This window comes from Cavia porcellus, unplaced genomic scaffold, assembly GCF_034190915.1.
Source record: "Cavia porcellus strain 051 isolate PalLab524CR breed Dunkin Hartley unplaced genomic scaffold, mCavPor4.1 scaffold_25, whole genome shotgun sequence".
NCBI lineage: Eukaryota > Metazoa > Chordata > Mammalia > Rodentia > Caviidae > Cavia > Cavia porcellus.
The window spans coordinates 25,934,216-25,957,596 of NW_026947508.1; the positions used below are offsets into that span (position 1 = coordinate 25,934,216).

General features: G+C 43.5%; 1 protein-coding gene across 9 annotated transcripts in view; it reads right to left on the reverse strand.

Annotated features, from left to right (window-relative positions):
• Csmd2 (CUB and Sushi multiple domains 2) overlaps window positions 1-23,381 on the reverse strand; it is a 566,560-nt gene that overhangs the window by 102,594 nt on the left and 440,585 nt on the right. For all 9 annotated transcript variants that reach the window (XM_063236033.1, XM_063236032.1, XM_063236031.1 and 6 more), the window contains 5 exons: window positions 20,916-21,054; window positions 16,758-16,945; window positions 8,209-8,403; window positions 7,118-7,234; window positions 5,761-5,874 (listed from right to left, as the gene is read on the reverse strand). In XM_063236033.1, the coding sequence (XP_063092103.1) occupies window positions 5,761-5,874; window positions 7,118-7,234; window positions 8,209-8,403; window positions 16,758-16,945; window positions 20,916-21,054 (753 nt within the window). The remainder of the gene's footprint in view (window positions 1-5,760; window positions 5,875-7,117; window positions 7,235-8,208; window positions 8,404-16,757; window positions 16,946-20,915; window positions 21,055-23,381) is intronic.

The window sequence follows — 23,381 nt, forward strand, 5'->3', positions numbered from 1 at the left end:
GCATAGGTACAAGTGGGTGAGGGAGAGATAGTGCCATTTGGTCCAGCAGCCATGAAACACAGTCCTGCTCATCATCACTTTCCTCCAGAGGCCAAAGGAGAACATGGTGTCGTGGGGGGCATGGCTACTGTGCATGTTGCCCTTCTGGATTTCTGAGTGACCCTGAAAACACAGCTGCAGACTCCACCCTCAGAAAGCAAGTAGGGGTTACAGAAAACCAGGCCACCTCTCCACTGTGAGGAGAGCTGGGATTCAGACCACCCAGGAGCTGTGGGGAGCCATTTGGGGAGGGGACTGTTCATCAAAGCTTCCCAAAATCTCATGTGATGCTACCATCCTTATAAAGTAAAGAGGCTTTTTGCACAGTACACTTAGATTTACATGTGCCCAGATGGTTGGCCCTCGCTAGCAGCCATTGCACCAGCTAACCTGTGACTACCAGCACAAAAACAAAAATAAAAACAAAACCATTCATGGAGACAGATTCTCTCTTTATCGTCACTGCCCTTGTTAGCTCTTCTCAGTAGACGTGGGTGGAGAAAACAGATTCCTCTCCCCATTTGCTCTGCAAGATGTGGATTAAGGCTCCAGAGCTTATGGTGACTTCAGTCCTGGATGAACATAGACCTCCTTCTCCATAGAGAATACGGGACATAAGAAACAAAATCTCAAAGTTCTAAGAGAGAAGACCATTCTGAGAAGGTGAAATGAATATTTTTATGTGAAGTACAACAAAGAGAGGGCTAAAAGAAAACGAAGAAGATTTTCAGTCATGGTTATCACAATATTAAACCGTGTGTGGCATTTGTAAAGTCAGAGGAGGAGAACACACCAGAGGAAAGATGTAAGATGGATACAGGTTATGAAGGAATGAGAAATGCTAACCTACAATTTCTGTATTCTGCAGAAATCAAACAGTGAAGTGGAGGGGAAATTTGGGAAATTCTTCAGAATCCACAGAAAAAGGGTAAAGATTATCAAAGCAATGTGAGAAATGATATGGAAGACAGATGACAAAATTCCAGTAGGCATATAGGAAATGCCAGAGAAAGAAGGCAGAGAAATCAAAGGAGAAAAGATAATTTAAGAAGGAAGATACCTTCTCTAAGAATTGAGGTTCAGACTGCAGCTTTTGCAGTCTGATCAGTGGAAAGAGAGTGCCTCTATTATAGAAGTCCAAGGGGCTGTCTAATTTTTAAAGTAGAGAAAGAATACGAAAATCATATGAATAAAAAAAAGCATATTTTACTTACAAGGGCAAAAAATCATGTTGGATTCTAATTTACCTATGATATTACTGTTGTAATACAGTGAAATAACGGCTACAACTTCAAAAGATAAAGGTATGTGACCGAAAATGTGATTTACAATCAAACCGTCACTTGTATGACATGTCAGAAGGAAGACATTCTCATACATGCAAGGTGACAAGAGGGCCATAGTTATAAGCTCTACTGAAAGAAAGAACTAAAATAGAGGAATGAAGGGATAGCAGGGAGAAACAGAGCCGGAAAGGATGGCTAACTTTGCATAACTGTCATCAATAAGGAAACAGAACTAAATGCAAATATCAAAATGTCCTTATGGAAGACATTGATAATTTTAAAATAATTACTGAGAACATTAATATAAAAGCTCAGATGGAAAAATGTGTAAATAAGAGATAAGTCAGGTATAAATAGAAAAGTGAGGGTGCAAAACCAAAGCAACATAAACTAAAAATCAGACACAAAGCAAGTTGACAGATATCAGGACAAATATTTCACTTTTAGAATAAGAAAGTAATCTTCTTTTAAAAGAATGCTCTTGGGAGAAATGAGGAAAGATGTATCAGTTGGATGCAGATACAAAAATTGTTAGAAACACGAGAAGACAAAAATGTCACAATCAGTAGGAGATAATTTAATATGACATTCTTGGTCATTGATGTATCAAATAGAAAAAAATGAAAATGTTAAGTAGCATTTCTTAGGTTTTTTTCCTCAACCCCATCACACCTCAGGGATGGGGACATGGTTCAGTCTTGTGGCTCATTATCAGTTTCTCTAAATGAGGAATTCAGAGATTCCCTGAGTACATTAATGCTGATATCTTTGGGTCCTATTCATCTGCCTGCCTGTCTGTCTATGCATTCATCCACTAATCCTTCTTTTTTCCTATTTCTATTGTACTTGTGCAGTGTATCTATATCTATATCTATATCTCTATCCATTTTTATATCTATAGGTCCTAAACATCTATCTATCTATCTATCTATCTATCTATCTATCTATCTATCATCAATCATCTATCGATTAATTTTGAGAAAACATGCCACTGCAGAGATCCTGATTTACACTCTCATTGGGTGAGTGGCGGTGATACTGAAAATCATTTAGTGGAGACTCCCTGATAGATCTGAACAATAAAAATGTGTTAAGATTAGTCTCATAGCTATTTCAAAGTTTATTTACTCATACCAAAAATTCTAGGGAAAAGAATTTCTGCTCTGTATTTTACAGATGAGGAAACTGATGCTCAGTGAAGTCCACTGCTGTGCCCACTGACACCTAGTGAAATATCCCAAGAATAGAGAGAAGAGTGCATCCAGGAGACTGCAGAGTCCAACCCCACCTCTCTCTACCTTACAGACGACACAGTTATCAGATACTTAGGGAATTAAAAAAAAAAGTCTTTGGCTACTGAGAAGACTTCATTTATTTTTCAAAGTGGAAATGGTGGAGGCCACATTCTCTAATTATATGACAATAAAAAAATGAGTACAAAATTTAAAGTAGCAAGAACAAAATCCAAATTCTTGGCTAGGAACAATGAGATATTCTTAGCTAACAGTTATGGTTTGTGTCTGGATGGCCCCCAAAGTTTCATGTGGTCATGATGGGCAAGCTTTTCTGAGGTGGCTGAATCTAGAGTGTGTGATTGGTTCATTGTTACTGCTGGGATTGGGTCCTACATCCACCATAGGTTGGGCAGCCTGCACACAATATAAGGGAGGAAAAGAAGGTTGCTCCTTTCTTTTTTCTCTTGCAGCTTTTGTTGTCTTCTGCTGCCATGAACTGTTGCTCCCCTGCCATGCCACCCATCCTTGGAGCCAGCTGATTATAGACTGAAACCTCCACAAGCTGTGAGATAAATAAATCTTAACTTTAGATGTTGGGTATTTTATTTCAGCAATGAGAGTTAAGTAAATAAGACATCAATTCTTGGGTAAAAGTAATGGTGACGGTAATAGTACATATTGAAATTTATGGGATAAAGCTAAAACTGATTGCACTGTGGTAAATATGCTGTGTGTTACACAGGGAAAATAACAAACTCAGCTCTCAATTCAAGAAGTTAGAACAAGAAGAACAAAGTAACTTGGGGAAGCAAAAGAGGAGAGAAATTATGAAATAAAAGCTGAGTATAATTGGGAAATAACAGCAACAAACTCCACCAAGGAAACTCCAATTTTGATAAATTGGAGCAATAAAAAAGTTAAAAATAAATAAGATACCCCACAAAACCTCTAATGTACAGCCAAGGAAAAGGGGGAACTATGAATACTTCATTAAGCATTATAAAGGCATAAAGCATTATAAAAGCATGAATTAAAACAAATCATATTAAATATCAGTATAGTACATAAATTATGCCGCTACATTTATGAGAAATCACGGAATAAATGCTTTACTAAAAGATAAGTTATCAACATTGAAATTAAAATAATATGCAAAAATAGGTCAATAACCATGGTAAAAAAAAAACAAAACACAAAAGAAAAACCACCAAAAAGTAGGAAGTAGAATAATGAGGCAAATTTATTTACAAAATGATATTGCTTCTTACCTGGAAATCAAGAATTAGTTGCCAATGTTGGCATTACTGTGGAGGAGTCAATGACTTTACAAAGCCAAAAATATACCAAAAAATGCCAGTTTTGGAATTTACTAGTGAAACACAGTTAAAAAATACAGCGAGGGGAGAGGAAGATCTATTTATAGTGGCAACAAAAACTATAACCAAAAATATAGATGACATAACTAGGAATAAAATTAACAAAAAACAAGTACTGTTTAAATGGAGATTATATCACCTCCTTAGACACTACAAAACATAAATAAATGTAGAGACGCACACCACATTCCTGGAAAAAAGTGTTAATATAAAGATGTGAATCTCCCAGTGTGACTCATACATTTTCTGAAATTCCAGTAAAAAAATTTGATGTCATGTTTTAACTTGACAAAATAATTCTAAATTTTACTTGGAGACAAAAATAAGTAAGAATAGCCAACAAAAGTCTCAGGAAAAGAATGACCATGGGGATTGATAAGACCATAAACATATTTAAAATCATTATAATGTTAAACACTATCATACTGTTACAGTAACTAAATCATAAAAGCATAAACAGATAATTGGAGGCAATAAATAAAAAGTCTAGGAACAGACCCTTTATAAAAACTTAGTATATGGAAATCTGGCATTTTGAGAAGTCTTCTGTAACTGGTTAGAGTCTCTGTATCAAATAATGATTCAAAATAAATTCCAAAGGTGTTAAGACAAAAAGAAACAAAAGAAACACACTAAAGAAGTAAAAGGAGACACAGAGGAATACATATTTGATCAGCATAAAGGCAAAGGAGAAAAACATAAAAGAAAACATTGATAGATTTGATATCATGGGAAATTAAAATTTTCTACCATTAAAACATACCCTGAAGTAAATTAAATGGCAAATGGCAAAATGGGGGTGGTTATAGCATATAATCTAGACAAAAGGTTGGTATTGTATGTAATATATATGCTTATAATAATATAGAGTTCTACTGAATAAATACAGAAACAGATGTTCATAGAAAAATTGACACAAATTAACAAACAAAAACCTCATGGACCAATAAGCACATTATAAAAAGGTTAACACCTACCAATGATAAAAAGGCAAATTAGAAAATGAGATCTCATTTTCACTTTTCAAACTGATGATGCTTTTGGTTTTTTAATTACCTACTTTTGTGAGAATAAAGCATGCCCTCTTACTCATTGCTGGTGAACAAAGTAGCAAGATCTTTCTAGAGAGGCATTTGATAATCTGTATCAAAAGCCTTAATGATCTCACATATCCTTTAACTTAGTAATTGTGCTTCTAGGTATTCTAAGGTAGTAGGCAGAGATGTGCATAAAGATATCTGTATATTCATTGAATTACTATTCAGAAGAGTAACAAAGTGGAAACAATCTAAAGGGAATGCAAATGGAATTCATTACATAAATCTTAACTGTATGAGAGACTACTAAGCAGCATTTAAAAATGCTATTACAAAGGAAAAATAATGGCAGAGAAAAGTTCACAGTGACTATTTCAATAAAAATATGTAATATGTAAAAGATTAGGTCTAAATAGATATATAGACTGAAAGAAAATATACTACATGTTATCAGTGGTTGTTTCTGGGTGGTTTTTATTTAAGTTCTCTATTATAATTATTTTGTTTTGCCATTAGATTTTCTGCAGTGAAAATGCAGCATAATAATGATTGGAAAAAACAGTTGAATCTGAACATAAAAAACAGGAGCATGGAACAGGGTGTGCTTGAGGCCCCTAGCTGTGTGTGAGTGCTCAGGGGGCTGGTCATTGTGATGTGAGGACATCCCAGAGCATGACAACACAACACTGGATGGCCAGGCTGCTTGCAGAATATTACTCCTCTCTGCGGACCTGCGATGCCCCAGACCACGCCTCCCCCAACAACAGCCCAGCCCAGACCTGGGTACCTGTGTGAGAGCCCGAGAGGGAGCTGAGGAGCCGAGAGTGCTGGCTGTGACCATCGTGCACCTCCACCACGTCATTGAGGGCCGTGTGGAAGAAGGCGAACTGGCCAAACACCACTGTGGAAGAGAAAGGGTAGGGTGGGGGGCTTAGTGTGAAAGCTGGGGCAGGCAGGCTGGGGCACCGACAGGCCAGAGGTCTTGGGTGAGATGGGCAGGCCAGAGGGAGCTGCTGGCCCACACATTAACCGCTTGCTGGTCATTTTGCTGGCAGATTGACATGGGCACAGAGACGTGGAGAGCTGGGAAGGTTGGGAGTCACCTTCTCCACAGGGGTCAAGACAACACTGAGGACCACACACAATGACAGGTGGGTGGAAGCAGCACTGAGTTAACCTTATTGCTTTCCAGATTGCAGCTGCAGCAGCTTCATGAGGCCATGAAAGGGTTTCTGGTAACCTCTCATTTTCCACATAACCTCAAGACCCCATATTCTGCCTTACTTTTTCTTCAAAAGGCCCTGCTGATGAGGGCAGTCCCTGGATACAGGATCTCCCTCCAAAGTTAAGAGGAAGGAGGCTGGGGAGCAGCAGCCTGTGTCTTATGAACAACTGTCTACTGAGCAGACAATACCTCCACTTCATTTCACTCAGGAGGGAACGTAACATGTATTAGGCACCTACTGGATGCCAGGTACTACACTTGGATGTGCACCATCTTTTCTGACTTTTCCAGAGAGTATTCTTATTTTTGTACCCCTGGAAACTAAGGCTCTGAAGTTAAGAGTTCCCCAGAGCTATCAGCTAATTAGGAAAGAGTCTAAAAGTAGGCCCCTAATCAGATAAGGCCTCAAGGATCTGCCACTAGATGGGTATTCAGATCACCAGCTCTGAGTAGAAAGGATTTCCTCCTTCCTCTCCTCTCTGACAGTCACCGTGGTGGGGTAGGGGCCCTGTTGGCCCAGTGGGGGCACAGCTTCCGTCTAGCTGTCTTCCATCCCCAGTTCATTTTGCAGATTCTGCTCTACAGCATGGTCCCTGCAGGACTGATCTGCAGTCTGAACTGTGCTAGAGACCCCCGGGGGGAGTTGGCCTCCCTCTGGCCCGACCAGTTCCTCACTAACTCTGTACCCTGGCTTCTTGCCAGCCTTGCTGTGCCCTTCCCCTCTCATACCAGGAGTGCCTTCTGCAGCCTGTTTCTGAGCAAGAGATGCAGCTGTCCTACCTGGACAGCTGCTCTGCTGGCTGCCACAGTGGGAATGGGTAACTAGGAGAAGTCTGAGAAGGAGTTGCGCATTTGGAATGAGAGGGAAGAACCAGGAAACCAAGCCAAACCAAACCAAACCAAACCAAAAAACTCATACCATAGTCCTTGGGTACAGTGACAAAATATGAGCAGGTCTGTCCACTGGTGTAGTTCTGGGGGTAGTTGGGAGACAGGACCACTCCATCTGAACCCACATACTGTCCGCCACAGGGGGCTGAAAGAAAAGCCATAGGGAGAGCCAGGTGATGCCATGGGTCTCTTGTCAATTGTCTGTTCTCCCTTCAGCTTCTAGATGGAGCCTCTGGTTTTGGGGAGGCTTCCCTGAGGTGGAGAGCTATAAGCATGAAGAAGTAGTTTAAGGACCTTGCCCTGCACAAGGACAGTCATCTCTGGATTGGCCTGAAACCCACCCTGATGTTATCAAGGGCCTACTTGGGTACACATCAGCCTTTGTCCCCTAACTATGAATACTGGGCTTATTCCCAGAAAGTACAGCTTGGGACATGTATCACAAGCCCCTCTAGCCTACATGTGGGGCCCAGAAATGGCCAGCTGTCTCATGGCTTGTGGTTACACCTGGGTGGTAGGATTTCATGAGCAGGAGACGTATGTTTCCTCTCCCAGACTAACTCACTGAGAGCCTCATAGCTCAGTCACCTGTTCCCATCTCTGGTGCCGATTTCCACAAGAGGTGGGCCTTAGAACCTGCCTCTCTTGCTTACCTAGGCAAGGGTGCCACTAGGCTTTTCCACATGGTGGGGGCTCCCTTCACTCTAGAGCTTCTGAAGCTCTTTCCCACTTTTCTCGCTAGGAAACTCCACAAGGAGTCAGCTTATTTCGTGGTCTGACTTTATGCAGCTGACCTCAGGGATGTCCCCATGCACAGGTGCAACACCAAGGCCTCCTTTAACTCCCTTCTCTGAGAGTGTGCTCCCTGGGGTGGCACATCGGTGGCTTCTGTGAGGACATAAGCATTGATCTGAATAGGGATATTACATGATGGGAAAAGAAGATACAGACAAGGACCAGGATACCTTGTGAATTATGAGCTGTTTCCATTCACAGCAAACCCAAGTTTACCTGGCCCTGCTCTCAGGAGTCACCTTTGAGGACCACATCCCATCCCTTTCCCCTCTTGCCCTGCATCCCTTGGTCCTCAGCAATCCCCCACCTCACCCGCCTGCCAACCTGTGCAGACTGGTCGTGGGTTGTTCCATGCTGGCTTCCCATCGGGTCCCAGGATGCAGCTAAGGGTGGAGGAACCCTCAACTTCGTAGCCCGCATGGCAGTAGTAAGTGACAGATGAGCCCAGCTTCAGGTCAGATCCCACACGTGTGCCATTTTTGATGGAGCCAGGGTCAAAGCATGACTCTCTCGGGTTTTCTGGAAAAAGACACAAACACACGCACACACACATGCACGCACGCACAAATCATTAGTGGCCTATTTCCATGAGAAGTCCTTGGGGACTTCAGATTGCCGGTCCTATTTCCTCAGATCCAGAAACTTCTCTAATCTCGGTGAGACATGGCTGCACGTCATGTTGAAGCTTCCCTTCTTTTCCTCCACATTCTTGCTGCAGCGGAAGGAATGAGAGGCAAATCCCGAGACTCTCTCTCCTAGTCTCACCTCCAAGGGGAGTAAATGTTGCTCTAATTACTGGAAGCTGATGTTCCAGCCCATGGTTGTAGGCAGGGTTACCATAATAAAAGTGAGTACTTGGGCAAAGCCCTCCCCTCTGCTCATCTCTGACCCCATCCTCAGCTGGGAAACAGTGACAATCTGCTTTTGGAAACAGGTCTTTCTCTTCCTCTCCGTCTTCTGCCTCTACATGCTCTTGGTTAGAGATGGAGCCATCCAGTCACACCTACCCGCTGTAGGCACCCTTGAGTACTGAGCACCAACAGTCAGTACTGGATTTGCCCCGCCTCCTGGATAAGCTGAAGTCTCCACTACAGTTACCAGGGCTTTGCATTGGGTATTAAGTGTTTGCTAGTTTATTAGAACAGCAGTGTTTTCTGTTTGGTTATTGATCCTTATGTAGCTTCCCACCAGGCATAATGTAGATGTAGCTAATAGTAATTTATTCCTACAGATGTCCCTCTGCACATGGCAAGAGAGTAGTTGATGCTTTCTGAGGATTGGGAGTGCTAGCCAGGTCCTGAATCTCTGGAGGACACTACAAAAGGACGCTTCCCTCGCCAACAGCAGGAAATCTGAAGCATCTCCTGGCTTTCATTCATTACTACTCCTTCTCAGTGCTTCTGGCTCCAAGATCATTGATGGTCAGGAAGCTGACAAGCCCAAATGGGCAGTGGTTGGACATGGATGAGACAAGATGGTACCAGGGACATGCTACTGAGTATCAGGCTCTCCTTCCTGTACTGTGGGAAACTCCTAAACACTTCAAGGCTGTTATTTCTGAGCAAAGTTCTTCAAATTTGCCTGCTCTCTGGCAGAATTTTCTTCCCCTGATTATAGCAAGTCTCACATTATCTTGGTAGTTATCTTCAGTGGGTTCTAAACTCCTGGAGGACAGGGTTAATCACCTAGTCCTCTCATAACCCCAGCAACTAGCACAGAACTTGGCACCAGTGCTGTCTGTATTTGGCACATAACATAGGCTTAATAAATGACGGCTGAATTGTTTGGCTGAACACTCTAGGTCTTGGAAAATGAACAACCACATCAATGTTTCCAACTACAGACTCTATTGTGTATTTACTCCCATTTCAGAGGAAGACAAGCTTATCATCTCAAGCATTACCATATTAATAATAATGATGAGGACAATGACAGTGATGATAGTTCCTTATGCAATAATATCACCTTATAATTTCCAAGCACTTTTCAATTTGTTATCTCATTTGTGTCTCACAATACCCTCTGCAGCAGGCAGGGCCAGGTATCCTCACAGTCAGGACACAGATGAGGAATGTGGTAATCAGAGAAGGTAAATGCATTTTCCAAGCTATTCAGCTATTGAGAGATAGAATTAAGACCAAAATCAGGTCTTCAGTCTGCCAAACCACAGCTCCGTTGTGAATGATAAAACTAAATGACTAAAACCCTATAATGATGACAATAAATAAATCCCAAGTCCTTCAAGATGGAAAAATTAAAAGGACCAGCTTTATCTGGATTCTAATACATGCAGTCTATTTCCAAATTTTGTAATAGCAAAAAGTTGGAAAGAACAACGCTGGACATTGAATCAGTAAGGAGCTGGTTAAAAGGTATTGATGAGAGCCATCCACGGAAACACAAGCAGCCTGTGAAGCAGTAAGTCTGAATACTGATGTGGGAAGATGTCCAAGATCTGTTGGTGTATGTACTCAATAGATCAGATTACAGATCAGTACATATGATGTGATCTTATTCATATAGAACAGCTACTGCCCGTTTTTGTAAATAAAGTTTTATCTTAACACAGTTATGCTTGTTTACATTTGGTCTGTGGCTTTTTTTTAAGCATTGCAACAGCAGAGATAAGCAGTTGCAAGAGAAACCATCTGGATCCAAATATTTACTTCCTGGCATTTTACAGAAAGCGTTTGCCAATCCCTGATACAGAATGTACATTACTTTATACAATATATCCATAATGAGGTAACAAACCATTAATAATGGAACCCTAGAAGATGGGAGTACTATTAGGGGAATGTTATGCTGTATAGTATATCTTACATGCTTCTATATTATTTGGTTCTCCAACAAACACATTACTTTTAAAATAGGCAAAATGAAGATAATTCCTTTTTGAATTCATACAAGAAGCCTCCCACAGTGGGAGGTGGAGTGAGAATCTTCATTACAACTCCCAGGCCCACAGAATTCTTCTAAGAGTTTGAAAGGGAAAACAGACACTTTTTAGTTCCTGTCTGGTAAAAGTTGATTCACTGTGACCTTTTTTGAGCTATTTCAGATTTTCTTCATGCATGTTTTGAGCTCTTTCCTCTGAAACATCCATTTACTCCTACTCTAATCTGTACCAAAGACTCCTATTCAGCTTCAAGGTCCTGTCTAAATGGTCCCTGTTCAGCAACTCCTTCACAAACTACCATTCTGAATGCGTACTTTGTTTATTTTTCTCAGAGTAGCCTATTTTTTCTCTCCTAATTTCTTATACTTTTCATGTTTGGTTTGTTTACTTCATTATCTGTTTCTCTCACTCACTTTTGAGTTATACTGGGGTAGGGACCTTGGCTGTTTAGCTCACTACTGTAAACTCAATCAGTAGCACAGGGCATGAATGAAGTGGGAGCTCGGTGAGCATTGTTGGAGGAAACAGTGGTGTCACACACCTGCGTGGACAACCTAGTCTGCCTCTGCCTTGAGGGAGACCACCATACATGCTGCAGAACAAAGGTTCTTCCATTCACCCTTTCCACCAATGTCACCGGCCAGGAGAAAGACAACAAGCCTCCTTGAGACTGATCTTAGTGACTGGATCCCCAAGAGAAGATCCCCTCTTTGCTTTTTGTTTCTTCGATAAAAGGGCAAAGCTCCCCAGGAGAATGGATTTCGAAAATTCCACAAAGCAGTGGATTTGGTACCTCTGGCCTAATCCTGTTCAGGAACATCTTCCAGGAGGTCAGCCCAGCCAGGTTCATGGGACAACTGAACAGTGTTTAAAACCCCACACCCTTTGCCTTAGAATTTGGTAGGCCTTCAGCACCACATCTGCAGGAGAAAGATCCACCAGCCAGCCTGACTGTTGCTTGGATGTGAACTCCATGGAGGCAGGGGCTTTGTTTCCCCCCTGTGTTCCTAGCATTTGTATCAGTGTGGGGCACATGACAGGTACTTTGTCAATATCTACTGAATGAACAAACAACTATAAATGCCTGATCTACCTTTGCCCTTGATGCCAAAGCCAAACCCGGTGATGCTCTTCCATGGACACTTAGATTAAGTTCTTGTCCCCTTAGGACCTCTCAGGGACTTGGAAGTGGGATAAAAACTGGGAAGTGATACTGTGTTGAGAGTGTTGCAGCCATTCTTGTCCCAGAAGAAGGAAGAAGCCAGGAAAATTGACTCTCAGAAAATACTCAGAAAGCATCAGGCGAGAGACAAGCCCTGAATGGGAGATGATGTTATCTATATCTGATCTTTTTTTCTTTTTTTGGTATCAGAGATCGAACTCATGACCTTGCATGTAACAGGCTAGCACTTGAGCCACTGAGCTAAATTCCAGGCCCTCTATATTTGATTTTCCATACTGATTCTGCCCCTTGGGTGTTTACACTTCCTGCCTGTGGGTTCCTGCTTCTAAAAATATTTTGCTTTTCTGTATTACATTTGCTTCCGTTTTTGTTATATGTACTGTTAAAATATAGAACCCTTTTTAGTTTAGATTGGGTTGGTTGTTAGTTGTTTTCTAATAATAAAGCCTTCTTTCTGGCTCAGGTTGTTTTGAGTGGGCTTCTGTTTCTTATATTCTTATAATAAATTCCTGCCCCCTCTGCTGAGTGGGTTTTCTTTTTTTAATTTTCAAACTGAAATAACATTTTAGATGAGAGCAAAGAGCTGCTGCCTCTCACTGGGGAAGTTGGAAGGATGCAGGAAGCACTCCTGGGCTCCCTGCCCCAGGCCAGACTGGTTTCCATGGTGCTCAGCCAGCTGACTCCAGCAAGGACTTCTCTCCATGGGTGGGGGGGTGGGGTTTGTGAGCTCCTCTCACCCCTCAAAGCAGAGCTCCTGAAGCCATAGCTCCCAGGAGACTCATCTCCTCAGCATTAGCAGAGCCTTAGATCTCTCAAAAAGGCAAGGACATAAAGATGGTTCCCAGATGGAGGAGGCCAACTCTGTACCTCCGGAGGACGTCAAACTGCCTACTATGCAAGTCTTATGATTCCATCTGCAGTGCTCTGTGGACCTGCAGAGAAGAGTGTCTTAATTGTTAGCCAGGGACTGGCAAAGTATAGAGGACATATACATGCACACCATAAATGTCTGTTCTAAATATCTCATACACGTATGTGTACCGTACAAAACATTATGCTTGCACTTTATATTTTCAGTAAGCAGAAAGGAAAAGGTATTGTTTCACTGGGCTAGCTCCAGGATGAGGTATCGATATCCTTTTTCCAAATAAGAGCCCAGCAAAATGTCTTTGGGATAGAACAGAGACTATCAGAGTATGTGCCCAGAACCAGGGCTGGACCTATTTATATCTCGCTATGTGAATAAAGAAGTTGATGCTCAAGGAAGTTAGGCAGGTTGCTTTAGGCAGCTGAATTAATAAGTGATGGAGCCCATCCCTGTGAGATATTGAGCACCGGAGGATATCAAAGCTATGGGAACCGACAGCAAAGTAACCCATTACAGGAATCTAAGGGTCCTGGTTAGAGAGGGGAAAAAAAAAGCATAGAAAATGCAAGGTTCTCTGGGTTCCACCAAATGGGCTGCTGGACCAGAGACCCAGGGAAACAGCAGAAAGTGGTTAACACCAGGGTGTGCAGCCTAGACAAGCAGGCAGGAAGCTAAAGGTTCTTACCAGCCCCCACCTGATAGAACACACACATCTCTTCTGGCACTTGCACTACAAATCTTAATTAAGTAGTGGAGGCTGCACTTCTTTCTCCATCCTCTCTTTTCAGTCATCAACTGTCCCTCTACTATTTAGCTGGCCCAGATGCCAGCTGGGAACGTCTTCTTCCCTGGGCTGTATTTTGGACTTGGGGGATCCTTCCACATAACACACTTTGGGATGCCCACTGAAGGTGGAAAGTGCTTCATGGAGAAGAATACTGTGTGATGTGTATTTTAATCCTTGATTTCATCAAAGACGACCTAGAGAAGAGGAGGCCATAGCCAGGTGACCACAAAGCGACTGAGGAGGAAGTTGAGGGACTTTCTGCCCAGCACCTTATTGTCCCAAAGGAATGTGAAATAAAGTCAGCTTATAAGGATAAAACTGATGATGATGACACTTGGGTGAAATATTGGGGTCTCCACCCAGAAGACCCCAGGTGGGACAAGTCAGAAGCAGCTCTAGCTGTTACTTACACTTGGCTTGGGCTCAAGGGCAGCACTTGTTGTAGCTCTAAATATCATGTTTGTGCAGCTTTTTCTGGCTGTCCTCAGCCATTTGGGTGTGAGTTTTACCAAGGGTATGGTTTGGTAAAGATTATACAAAGAAGGATCAGGGAGTAGGGAAATTGAGGGTACTGATGAGAATATGAATAAAGAAAGAATAATAAAAAAATAGTCATGATAACCCAGCAGGTGGATTGGTGGTATGTAGAGAAGTGGCGCTCCCAGACTGGGTGTACACTAATATTTATATCTATAGTTAGAATTCTGCAGTGTCCATGTCCTGACACAGTATGAGGAGAAGGTGTGGAGACAGGATAGGTGACTGGAGGAAGAAAGGACAGTAGAAAGGTCCATTTCATTCTCCAAGTCAGCCCCTTGAGGCAAAAAGATGACAAGCAAAGCAATCTCTAATTTATGCACTTTATATCTTCTAGAACTGTACTTGACAAATAGCAGACCACTAATAGCTATGAAGAGTTCAGTGAGGTGGTGAATATGAAATACCCAGGGCAGTGGTGGCAGTTGGTACACACAGTTAGCTATTATCATAATTAGTGGTATTTGTGAACTCATATGAGAAAGTCTCAAGCATTGCCAGAAATATTTCATTAAGGGACATTTTAAAAGGTGGCTCAGGCCCTACATTGTGCAAGTGGGAACCATGAGCCAGAAAATTTTTAATTTTAACCAGTAATATGACCCCATTTGTATACACAGGCTGGCGAGGAGTGAACTTGGATTACGGTAATAATAACAAAATTCATCATCTCCAGAGAATCTGTAGAATGTTTAGTATATTCTGAGCATTACACTAATATATATATCTATATATCTCTACATAATATGTCTGTACAGAGTATCTTTTATTCTTAACCTTCTGCAACGTAATTTTTATTACCCCCATTTTTTGTGGATGATGTTCCAGGAGATAATAACTTGCCAAACTCACAAATCAAGCAAGAAATGGAGCTAGAATTTGGATAATGGGGTCTGGGATAATTAAGAAAGAAGAAAAGGTCAAAAAGAGAATAATGGGGTAGAATAAAGTGGAGTGCCCAAGAGCCTGGAACTCTCTCACTACTATTAATAACACTGGAAGATTACAGAACATTCGACATGTGCCAGGCACCGTACCAAGGGCTTCAGTGCATGGACTCATTGATCTTTACATTTCTAGAGGGCAGGAATTTTCCTATGATTGCTTCACAAATGAAGACATGGGGGTTTTGAGAGGTCAAATAATTTGTACATGATCACACAACTGTTAAATAGTAGTCATGGACTTGCAATCCTGTTAATCTGAGTCTGTGATCTTGGCCAGGCAGGGACCTATTTTTGTAAATAAATTTTAGTTGTCAAATGATCACACCTATTCCTTTACATTTTGTGTAGGGCTGCTAGAGCTCTATGATGGTTGAGCAGAGTAGTTGTAGTGGGTAAACCTATAACCCTTACTATCTTTAAGAAAAAGTTGTTGGCTCCTGCTTTTGATACCTCCATGATAGCATTCTGCTTGACTAAATTAATTCACAGATGCAATGGGAGTAAGTGAATAGGGCACCTGGAAGGATGAGGAAATATGACTAGGGATGGGCATGTAGCTCAGTGGTATATTACTTGCTTAGTACATGCAAAGCCCTGGATTTGATCTCCAACACTGCAAAATAAACACATAAATACATGAATGGGGAAGAGAGAAAATGTGATGAGAAAGTATCAGAAAATGACCTCTCTATGACAAAAAGCAGGAGTATATAGTCAAAGAGTATTCTTGGGATGGCAGTCCAAGCACAGTGACCCTTGGAGTGGACAGGCTGTCCATATGAGTGGATGTGGTTTGGATCGGGATTAAGTGTGTCTTCCAAATGTTGATGAGATAAGAGACTTGGCTTCCAGTGTGGTGATGTTGAAATTGGGGAACCTTTAAGAGGAGAGGCCTAGTGGAAGAAAGTTAGGTCATGGGAACCACTGCTCTTGGAAGGAATTAACATAGTTCTGTGTGACCCTAATTACAGTGGGTTGTTATGCAAAGGGTGAACCTGTCTCCTAAATTTTTCTGGCCTCCTGTCATGCTGTGTGATTGTTCCTACATGGAACCCTGGTAGTGTGATACCATTCACCATGAGACCCTCATCAGAGCCATAAAGATGGACTGACATGATCTTGTAACGGCAGGCCCCCAAACTGTATGTTAAACAAACATTTTAAATTTATAATGTACTCTTCAGGCATTTGTTACAATAACAGGAAGTGGACTAAGCCATGGTCATTGAAGTTACCGAGGACAGTGGGAGGATTTGGTGTAGAGAAGATTGAGATACATCCTAGATCCTAGCTAAAGCAGGTGAGGGACCAGGAAGATATTAGCTGATAGCTAAGGAAGGGGGTTAGGAGACTGAAGAAGAGCTAGGAATGTCCATCTCAGGAAAAGGAAGAAGAGAAGCATGACTTGGAAGTAGAAGTGAACTACAAAGAGAATGCTATTCCCCTTCTCTTTACCCTGGGCCGTCTAAGTGTAGAAGACTGAGCCACCCTCAGAGTTTCAGGGGAGGCAGGTCCTCTGAAGGAGCAGCTGCACCAGAGTTGGCCCAGATGCCCCTGGCCCAGCCCCAGGCGGTCCTTTCTGCACTACATTGTGCCCCCTCTGCCAACTTGATTGGCTGTGCCCTTGGCAACTTCTGGCACTAGGCCCTTACCTGTGTAGTCAATCACGAAGCCAGCATTGCTCACAGATGCGTCACTGCGGAAGGCAAGGAAGAGGCTGTTGCTGCTGCTTTCGATGCGGCCTGGGAGCTGGGAGCCATAGAAGCTTCCTATGAGAGGGCTGAGAGAGTCTCTTCCATCGTAGATATGGAGGAAGTCATAGCCAGGCTCCAAGTTAAAGCTAGGGAACAAAAACACCCCACCCCACCCCACTAAGGTCAAACAAAGGCTCATGCTGCAGACTTAGGTTCAACCCAGTGATGGAGGTGCCCAGAGAGCAAGTCCAGCATCTTGGTTGCCAGCGCCTAAAGGCTGGATGGGGAGTTGGGTGTGGGGTGGGGTGGATAAACTTTCCTGAAGGATGAGGAGGTAAAGAACCTAGATTCCAGAGTCAGTGTCCAAAAATTGAGAGCTGAGAACCTAATTCCCTCTTTCTACAGCAGGGAAAATGGGTTGCCAACCCTAGGCACTGAGGGGTCAGCCAAGGCAGGTCCAGAACTTCAGTTTCCTACCTGATGTCAGCATGCGTTTGAGAGCATGCTTTTCTTCACCTCTTCCCTAAGAGGAAGGAGCTTCCCAGGGGCCATTCTCAGGTAGGAAAGCCCTCATTCCTCATCCCAAGCCAGTTCCCCAGTTGTCAGGATTTGCTGCCACCCCACTCCCAGCACTCAAACAAGGGGTGTCTCTCTCTTAACTTCCCTGATCCCATTGAGAGGGAAAAATCCATTTAAAAACTCTTTATTTAGCAAATTGAGTATTAGAGTTCATGAATATGACTTATCCCACATAATCCCAAATTGGAATGACTATCATAAAAATGACCAAAAATGCCATGTATTGGCAAGAAATGGAGTCCCAGGGCCCTCCTGACTTGCTGGAGGCTTTGTGGCCTGAATTTTCCTGTTGGACCATGGTATCTGGGAACTTTGAAAACAGATCTGCTCTCTGAGGTAGTGATTTCACATTCAAGCATAGATCTAACAACAGCAATTGATAGCAATTGTGCAAAGAGGAAAATAACAGAAAAGTAAATGAAATTGCAGAAAACAGGTTTTTGATGCGAATTCACCCACAGCCATGAGCTGGATACTCAGATGCATCATTTGGTTGAACTGAGAATGAAATGGTCTTCCTACCCTCTAGCTAAGATATATAGTAGACATCTCTAGAACAAAGGGTAGAAGGCCAGTGAGGAGAGAGGGTGAAGGGCTTAGAGGCAACCGTGCAGCCTCTTCCCCCAGCACCCTGTCACACATGTGTCAGCTGCATGGTCACCCCACCCCTGTTGGAAGATCTGATCATGTTTTCCTGCAACTCAGTTTCTACATACCCCTGGGGAAGGGTTACAGAGTGAATCTATCTTGGGCATAAATTATAGCATGATCAGTTCTTAACTAATTGACTTCCTTCTATACTTATTTTTCTTTCACTCATTAAAATTTATGTGAACATTCTTAATAAGCCAAGCAATGTCCCAGATTCTTGGTGGGAGGAACATATCAGATACCACTCTTTCCTTCCAGAAGTTGGTGCTGTAGGAAGCGGTGGACATCCAGACAACAAAGTGGCTAATAAGATCTGGATAGACCAGAGTGGGAGCACACAGCTCCTTGAAAAGTGAAACAATCCAGATTTCATGGAGGTTAAGCCCCTGCTGGTCTCAGGAGGTAACAAGACTCTCAGTGGTTGGAAAAGGAGAGAAAAGGAAGTTTCTGTGAAGGCAGATGCACAGCAGATGCACAGGCAAGGTCTCAAAGACATCAAAGAGACTATACAATCCCTGAAGGCACCCATGTTCAATCTGACTGGAGCTCAGATGGGATAGGAGCCTACCTGGGATGTGGACAAGGGCTAGGTCCTTTAAAGTGACACCCAAAAGTTCAGACTTATTTGTGGGCAAGAGAGAATCATTAAAGAATTTTTTAAAAGGGAACTATTTACATGTTCATTTTTAAATAGACATGTACATAAAGACTCAGAATATTCCCATCACCCCAGACAGTTCCCATTCACCTTCCTCTGTCTTAGAAGTCCCTTGTTATAGTTTGTGTCTGCTTGTCTAAAGCCTCATGCAATCATGGGGGCCAGGTTTTTCACAGGTGGCTGAATCTACAATTTGTGACTGAGTCATGGTCCAATGGTGTGATTAAGGGTGTGAGTGCTACAGCTGATCTAGGGCAGGTAGCCTGCATATAATATAAGGAACAGAAAGAGGTGTGTCTCCTCTCTCTCTCTCTCTCTCTCTCTCTCTCTCTCTCTCTCTCTCTCTCTGTCTCTCTCTCTCTCTCTGTCTCTCTCTCTCCATTGTTGCTTTGCTACAGTCTTCTAGCCATGAACTATTCTCTGCCATACTACCCTGCATTGGAGCCAGCTGATTATGGATTGATACCTCTATAAACTGTGAAGTAAATAAATTTCCTTAACATTATACATCAAGTATGTTATTTCAGCAATGAGAGAAAAGTAACTAAGATACCACTATTGATGATCTCTCCTCCCCATAGATTAGCTTTGCTGATCCTAAAACTTCACACAAGTTGAACCATATATTATGTATTTCATGTGTCTGGCTTCTTTCACCCAGCAACATATTTTGGGAACTCATCTGCACTGTTGCATGTATTAGTAGCTGATTCTTTTTAACTGCTAAGCACTATCATTACAGGGTGTTAAATGGAAAATGGGGTGGTTATTTCTGCACATTTGAGTGACAAGATCCTTCTGACAGCTGGATAAAGAAGAGATTGATGAGCAAAGCAACATGGGGCAGAGAAAGCAGTTAGGAGATGTCAGCAGTCACTTGAATGACTCAAATCAAGATAGGAGCTGGTATGATGGAGAAGAGAGAAACACATGAGAAAGTTAAGGCAGTAGAGGTGAACGCCTTGGCTGCTCTTGGAAGAAGTATTGAGGGTCCAAGGGGACAGTGGCACTCCCAGGCATTCTGAATACAGCTTGCCTTTGGAAGAAGTCACAGGCTGGGAATTGTGCATGTTTCATATGCAGTGAATGAGGCATCAGATCTAGGCTGTCGACATGGGGATATGGGCTTCTATATCTCTGAAGGAAGGAAGTCAGGGCAGGTGACAGAGGGGAGTCCTCCACCTTCCCCAGGAGGTTGCAGGCACAGAAGTGAGCTGGCTCTGGAAGGAGGCACAGGTAGGGAAGGGGCAATTATGGCAAAGCGTGGCCGAGAAGTAGGGGCAAGAAAGGGAGCCAGGAAACTACAGAAGAGGCTAGAGAAGTAGGGGAGAGAAGCTTACAAAGTCACAGGGAAAACATAAGGATGGTGAGGTTTTAGAGGTTTAAGAGGTGGAACAGGACGAGACTTGGGAAATTCTATGTTGTTTGACAAGCAGGAATTGATTGACGCCTTTCATCAGAGGAGTTTTTAGTGGAACCAGGGTAGCAGAAATCAGGGACCATGGCTGAGTGCTCCATAAGGAGCAGGGAGAGAGAAGCAGAGACGGGTCTTTTGCAGGCTTGCCTAGGGATGGGCTGCAAGAGAGAAGGCAGAGCTAAGAGGGGAGAACAGGGAAGCCTGAGCTTGGCCACGTGCTGAGGAGCAGGATGGATGGAGTCAGGGGGAGCAGAAGGGGAAATAGAGGCGGGCAGGGCAAAAGGATTTCCTGAGGGCCTTCTTTCTGAATCCCAGGTAGTTCAGAGTTACTGTATAAATTATTACAAGGAGCCAGTTGTGGTGGGACATGCCATCTAGTCCTTGTACTTAGAGGCTGAGGCAAGAAGATAGTGAGTTTGAGGTCATCCTGGACAATTAAATGAGACCCTATCTTAAAATAAAATAAAAAAAGAGCTAGAGTACAGTTCAGTGCTAGAATATTTGGTGAGCATGTATAGGCCCTGGGTTCTGTCCCAAACTCCACACACACACACACACACACACACACACACACACACACACACACAGACAAATTATTATAAGGATTATATAAGATAATGTGTTTGTGAAACCACTTAGCTTGCCACAGAAGGGATGTTAAAAAAAGTTCTCTCTTTGTCTGTCTTTCTGTCTCTCATCTCCTTTGAAACTGACAGCTTTCCCTACAGACCTACATACTTACCTGGGGACCCCGGTCCTCAACCCCCAACTGCTCTGAACCCTTGTCTCCCACCTGGGGGAAGGTACATACATGTTAAATACCAGGGCGATGACGTAGTCTGGTGAGACAGTCACTTTCCAGTCGCACTCCTTGCCTGGTGGGTAGGGCTCGGGGTAATTTGGCGAGAGGATGACTCCTGATGGTCCGGTTAGGTCTCCTCCGCAGGGAGCTGAGAAGAAAGGAGGCCGAAGGTAAAACTGTTTCTTTCACGCTGGTCACACGTTAATGAGTGGTGGTGAGGCATGGTAGAGAAGGGGTGAGGTCACAGGTCCAAGTTAAAACCTGGCTCTAGGGCTGAGTGTGGAGCAATGGAGCATGACTTGGGAGTGATGGGAATGTCCTGGAAGGAGACAGCGGTGCACAGTAGCATGAATGTTCCAGATTCCACCAAATTGTTCATTTTAAAATGAGTGATTTTTAGGCTGCATGCATTTTACCTCAATGAATTATTTTTTTATAATGTCTGGCTCTGCCACTACCTGACTGTGATCTTAGGGAATTTATCTGATCTCTCTAGGTCTCTGTGTCCTCCCTCAATAGTAAAATAGAAGTAATATCTTCCTTGTGGCGTGGCTGGAAGGATCACTGGAGAGTTCTGGTTTGTCAATATGGTGCCATCACTGCCTTTCAGACAGCTGAAATGCATGATACCCTCCGGCTTGCACCCAGATATCAGGCAGATTTTGTGGGGATTTACTGTGTGTTCCCATGTACTCAGACACAAGGATCCACATGGCTATGCTTGTCTGCCAAGCCTGGCTACCCGGTCTTGATGCCAGTTCTCCTGGCATCTGCTGGGGTGGCAGACACCTTCCAGCTTCCCCAGAGGCCTGTCCAGAAGGGATTGTGCACAATTAGCTGGATGGAGGTGCTATAATCCCTGAGAATCTTCAAGTCCTCGGTCTGCTGAGATGATAGCAGGTAGAAAGGGCAAGGTGGTTGGATGGTCCAGCAAACTCCTCAGCAATGGACCTGCCAAACCACCTCCCTACCTCCTCAGCCAGGTCCCCTCATGCCCCTGTGATGGAGTTGTGGATACACTGTGTGGGTGGACAGACAGAGTGAAGCTGGGAAGTCTGTAGGGTCATAAGCAGGAAAAGATGGCTGAGACTATGCTCAGGGCTCTGTGTGGACACAACAGAGCCATGATAAGGTTGCCAGGGGAACCAACAAATGGTGACTCTGAAGAAGGAGAGGTAGCTGGGGAAAGGAAGAGGACAGAAATTCCAGAGTCAAAGGGTATTTGTACACTGAGAAGCAGCCAATAACGCCCTTGTCACAGATCTGAGCTCTTGCCTTATGCTGTGGCCTTTGCTGTGTGAAGCTTAAAGGGCTGAGTCTCCTAAAAGGGCAGTTCAGGCCAGAGAAACATATCATGGCTGAACCCGAGCCTCTTGGGGTCATGAGTAGGGTGCTTTTTTTTCCCGTGGGAAAACACACCACAAGCACCAAGTGGAGGCCAAACACTCAAGCTGGACATCTCATCAAGCAAGACTCATGGCATTTTAGATAAGTGCTACCTTAGTTTGTGAACTTAATTTGTATCATGATTCTGGAAAAGATGACCAAGTTCATATGGGAAAGATGGCCGCACCTGTATTTGTTACCTGACGCAGAGTTCACAAACAAAAACAAAATTTGCCAGACGCTTCTGTTTGTGAGCCAAATTGTTTGCCAGCAAAAGTGCTTGTGAACCATGAATGGAGGTAGCACTGTGCATCCTCTTATATATGTCTCATTAACAACCCAGCGAGCTGTGGATTATTTTTCTGGATGATAAAAGGGGAAATGAGGCCCAAAGAGACGAAACAGTTTTTTCAGTCACTCGGAGACTCAAGCCCAGCTGCCTCCCAAGTCTGCCCTCTGCTTGTTCCAGAGAAGGGTAGCACTTCTCTGGATCTCTGGGCCTCAGTGCCTGGTCTCAGGTGCCTGAGCCTCACATTCTTCTCCACCAAATGCTCATGGAGGCAGACTGAGCAAGGTCTGTGGGGTTGGGGCTGTGGGCAGAGGTGCCACCCTGCTCTGGTCAGCCTGGAGACAAGGTCTGGCATAGACAGGGAGTGAAAAAGCCTGTGTCCCGTCAGAAATGCCAGTTGCCTATGGGGTCTCCATGCTGCCTCCACTGTCAGCTCAGGGGCTTCTTCCTTCAGATTTGCCACAGATTGGGTGACTCTGGGAATGTCTGAATCTGCCTCCACTTTTCTGCCAAACCCAAAGTTCTCTTCGTTTGCCTCTGCCCCAACACAGCTCTTCTGCAGATGGTTCCTGGCCTCAGACATCCAGGCATCTTCTTCCTACCTGGGAGTCTGAGCAAACACCACTGCCCTGTGCCAGTTGTACCCGAGGCCCAGGAGGGCTCTTGGCTGCCTCAGGGACAGATGTGGCAGGTGCAAACATAATTTCCAACTGGAAGTGAGCATCACCCCTTATTATTTTGGACAGCCAGGAAGTGGGCAAGCTGTATGCAGGGGCAAGGACTGTGACAAGGGCATCAAT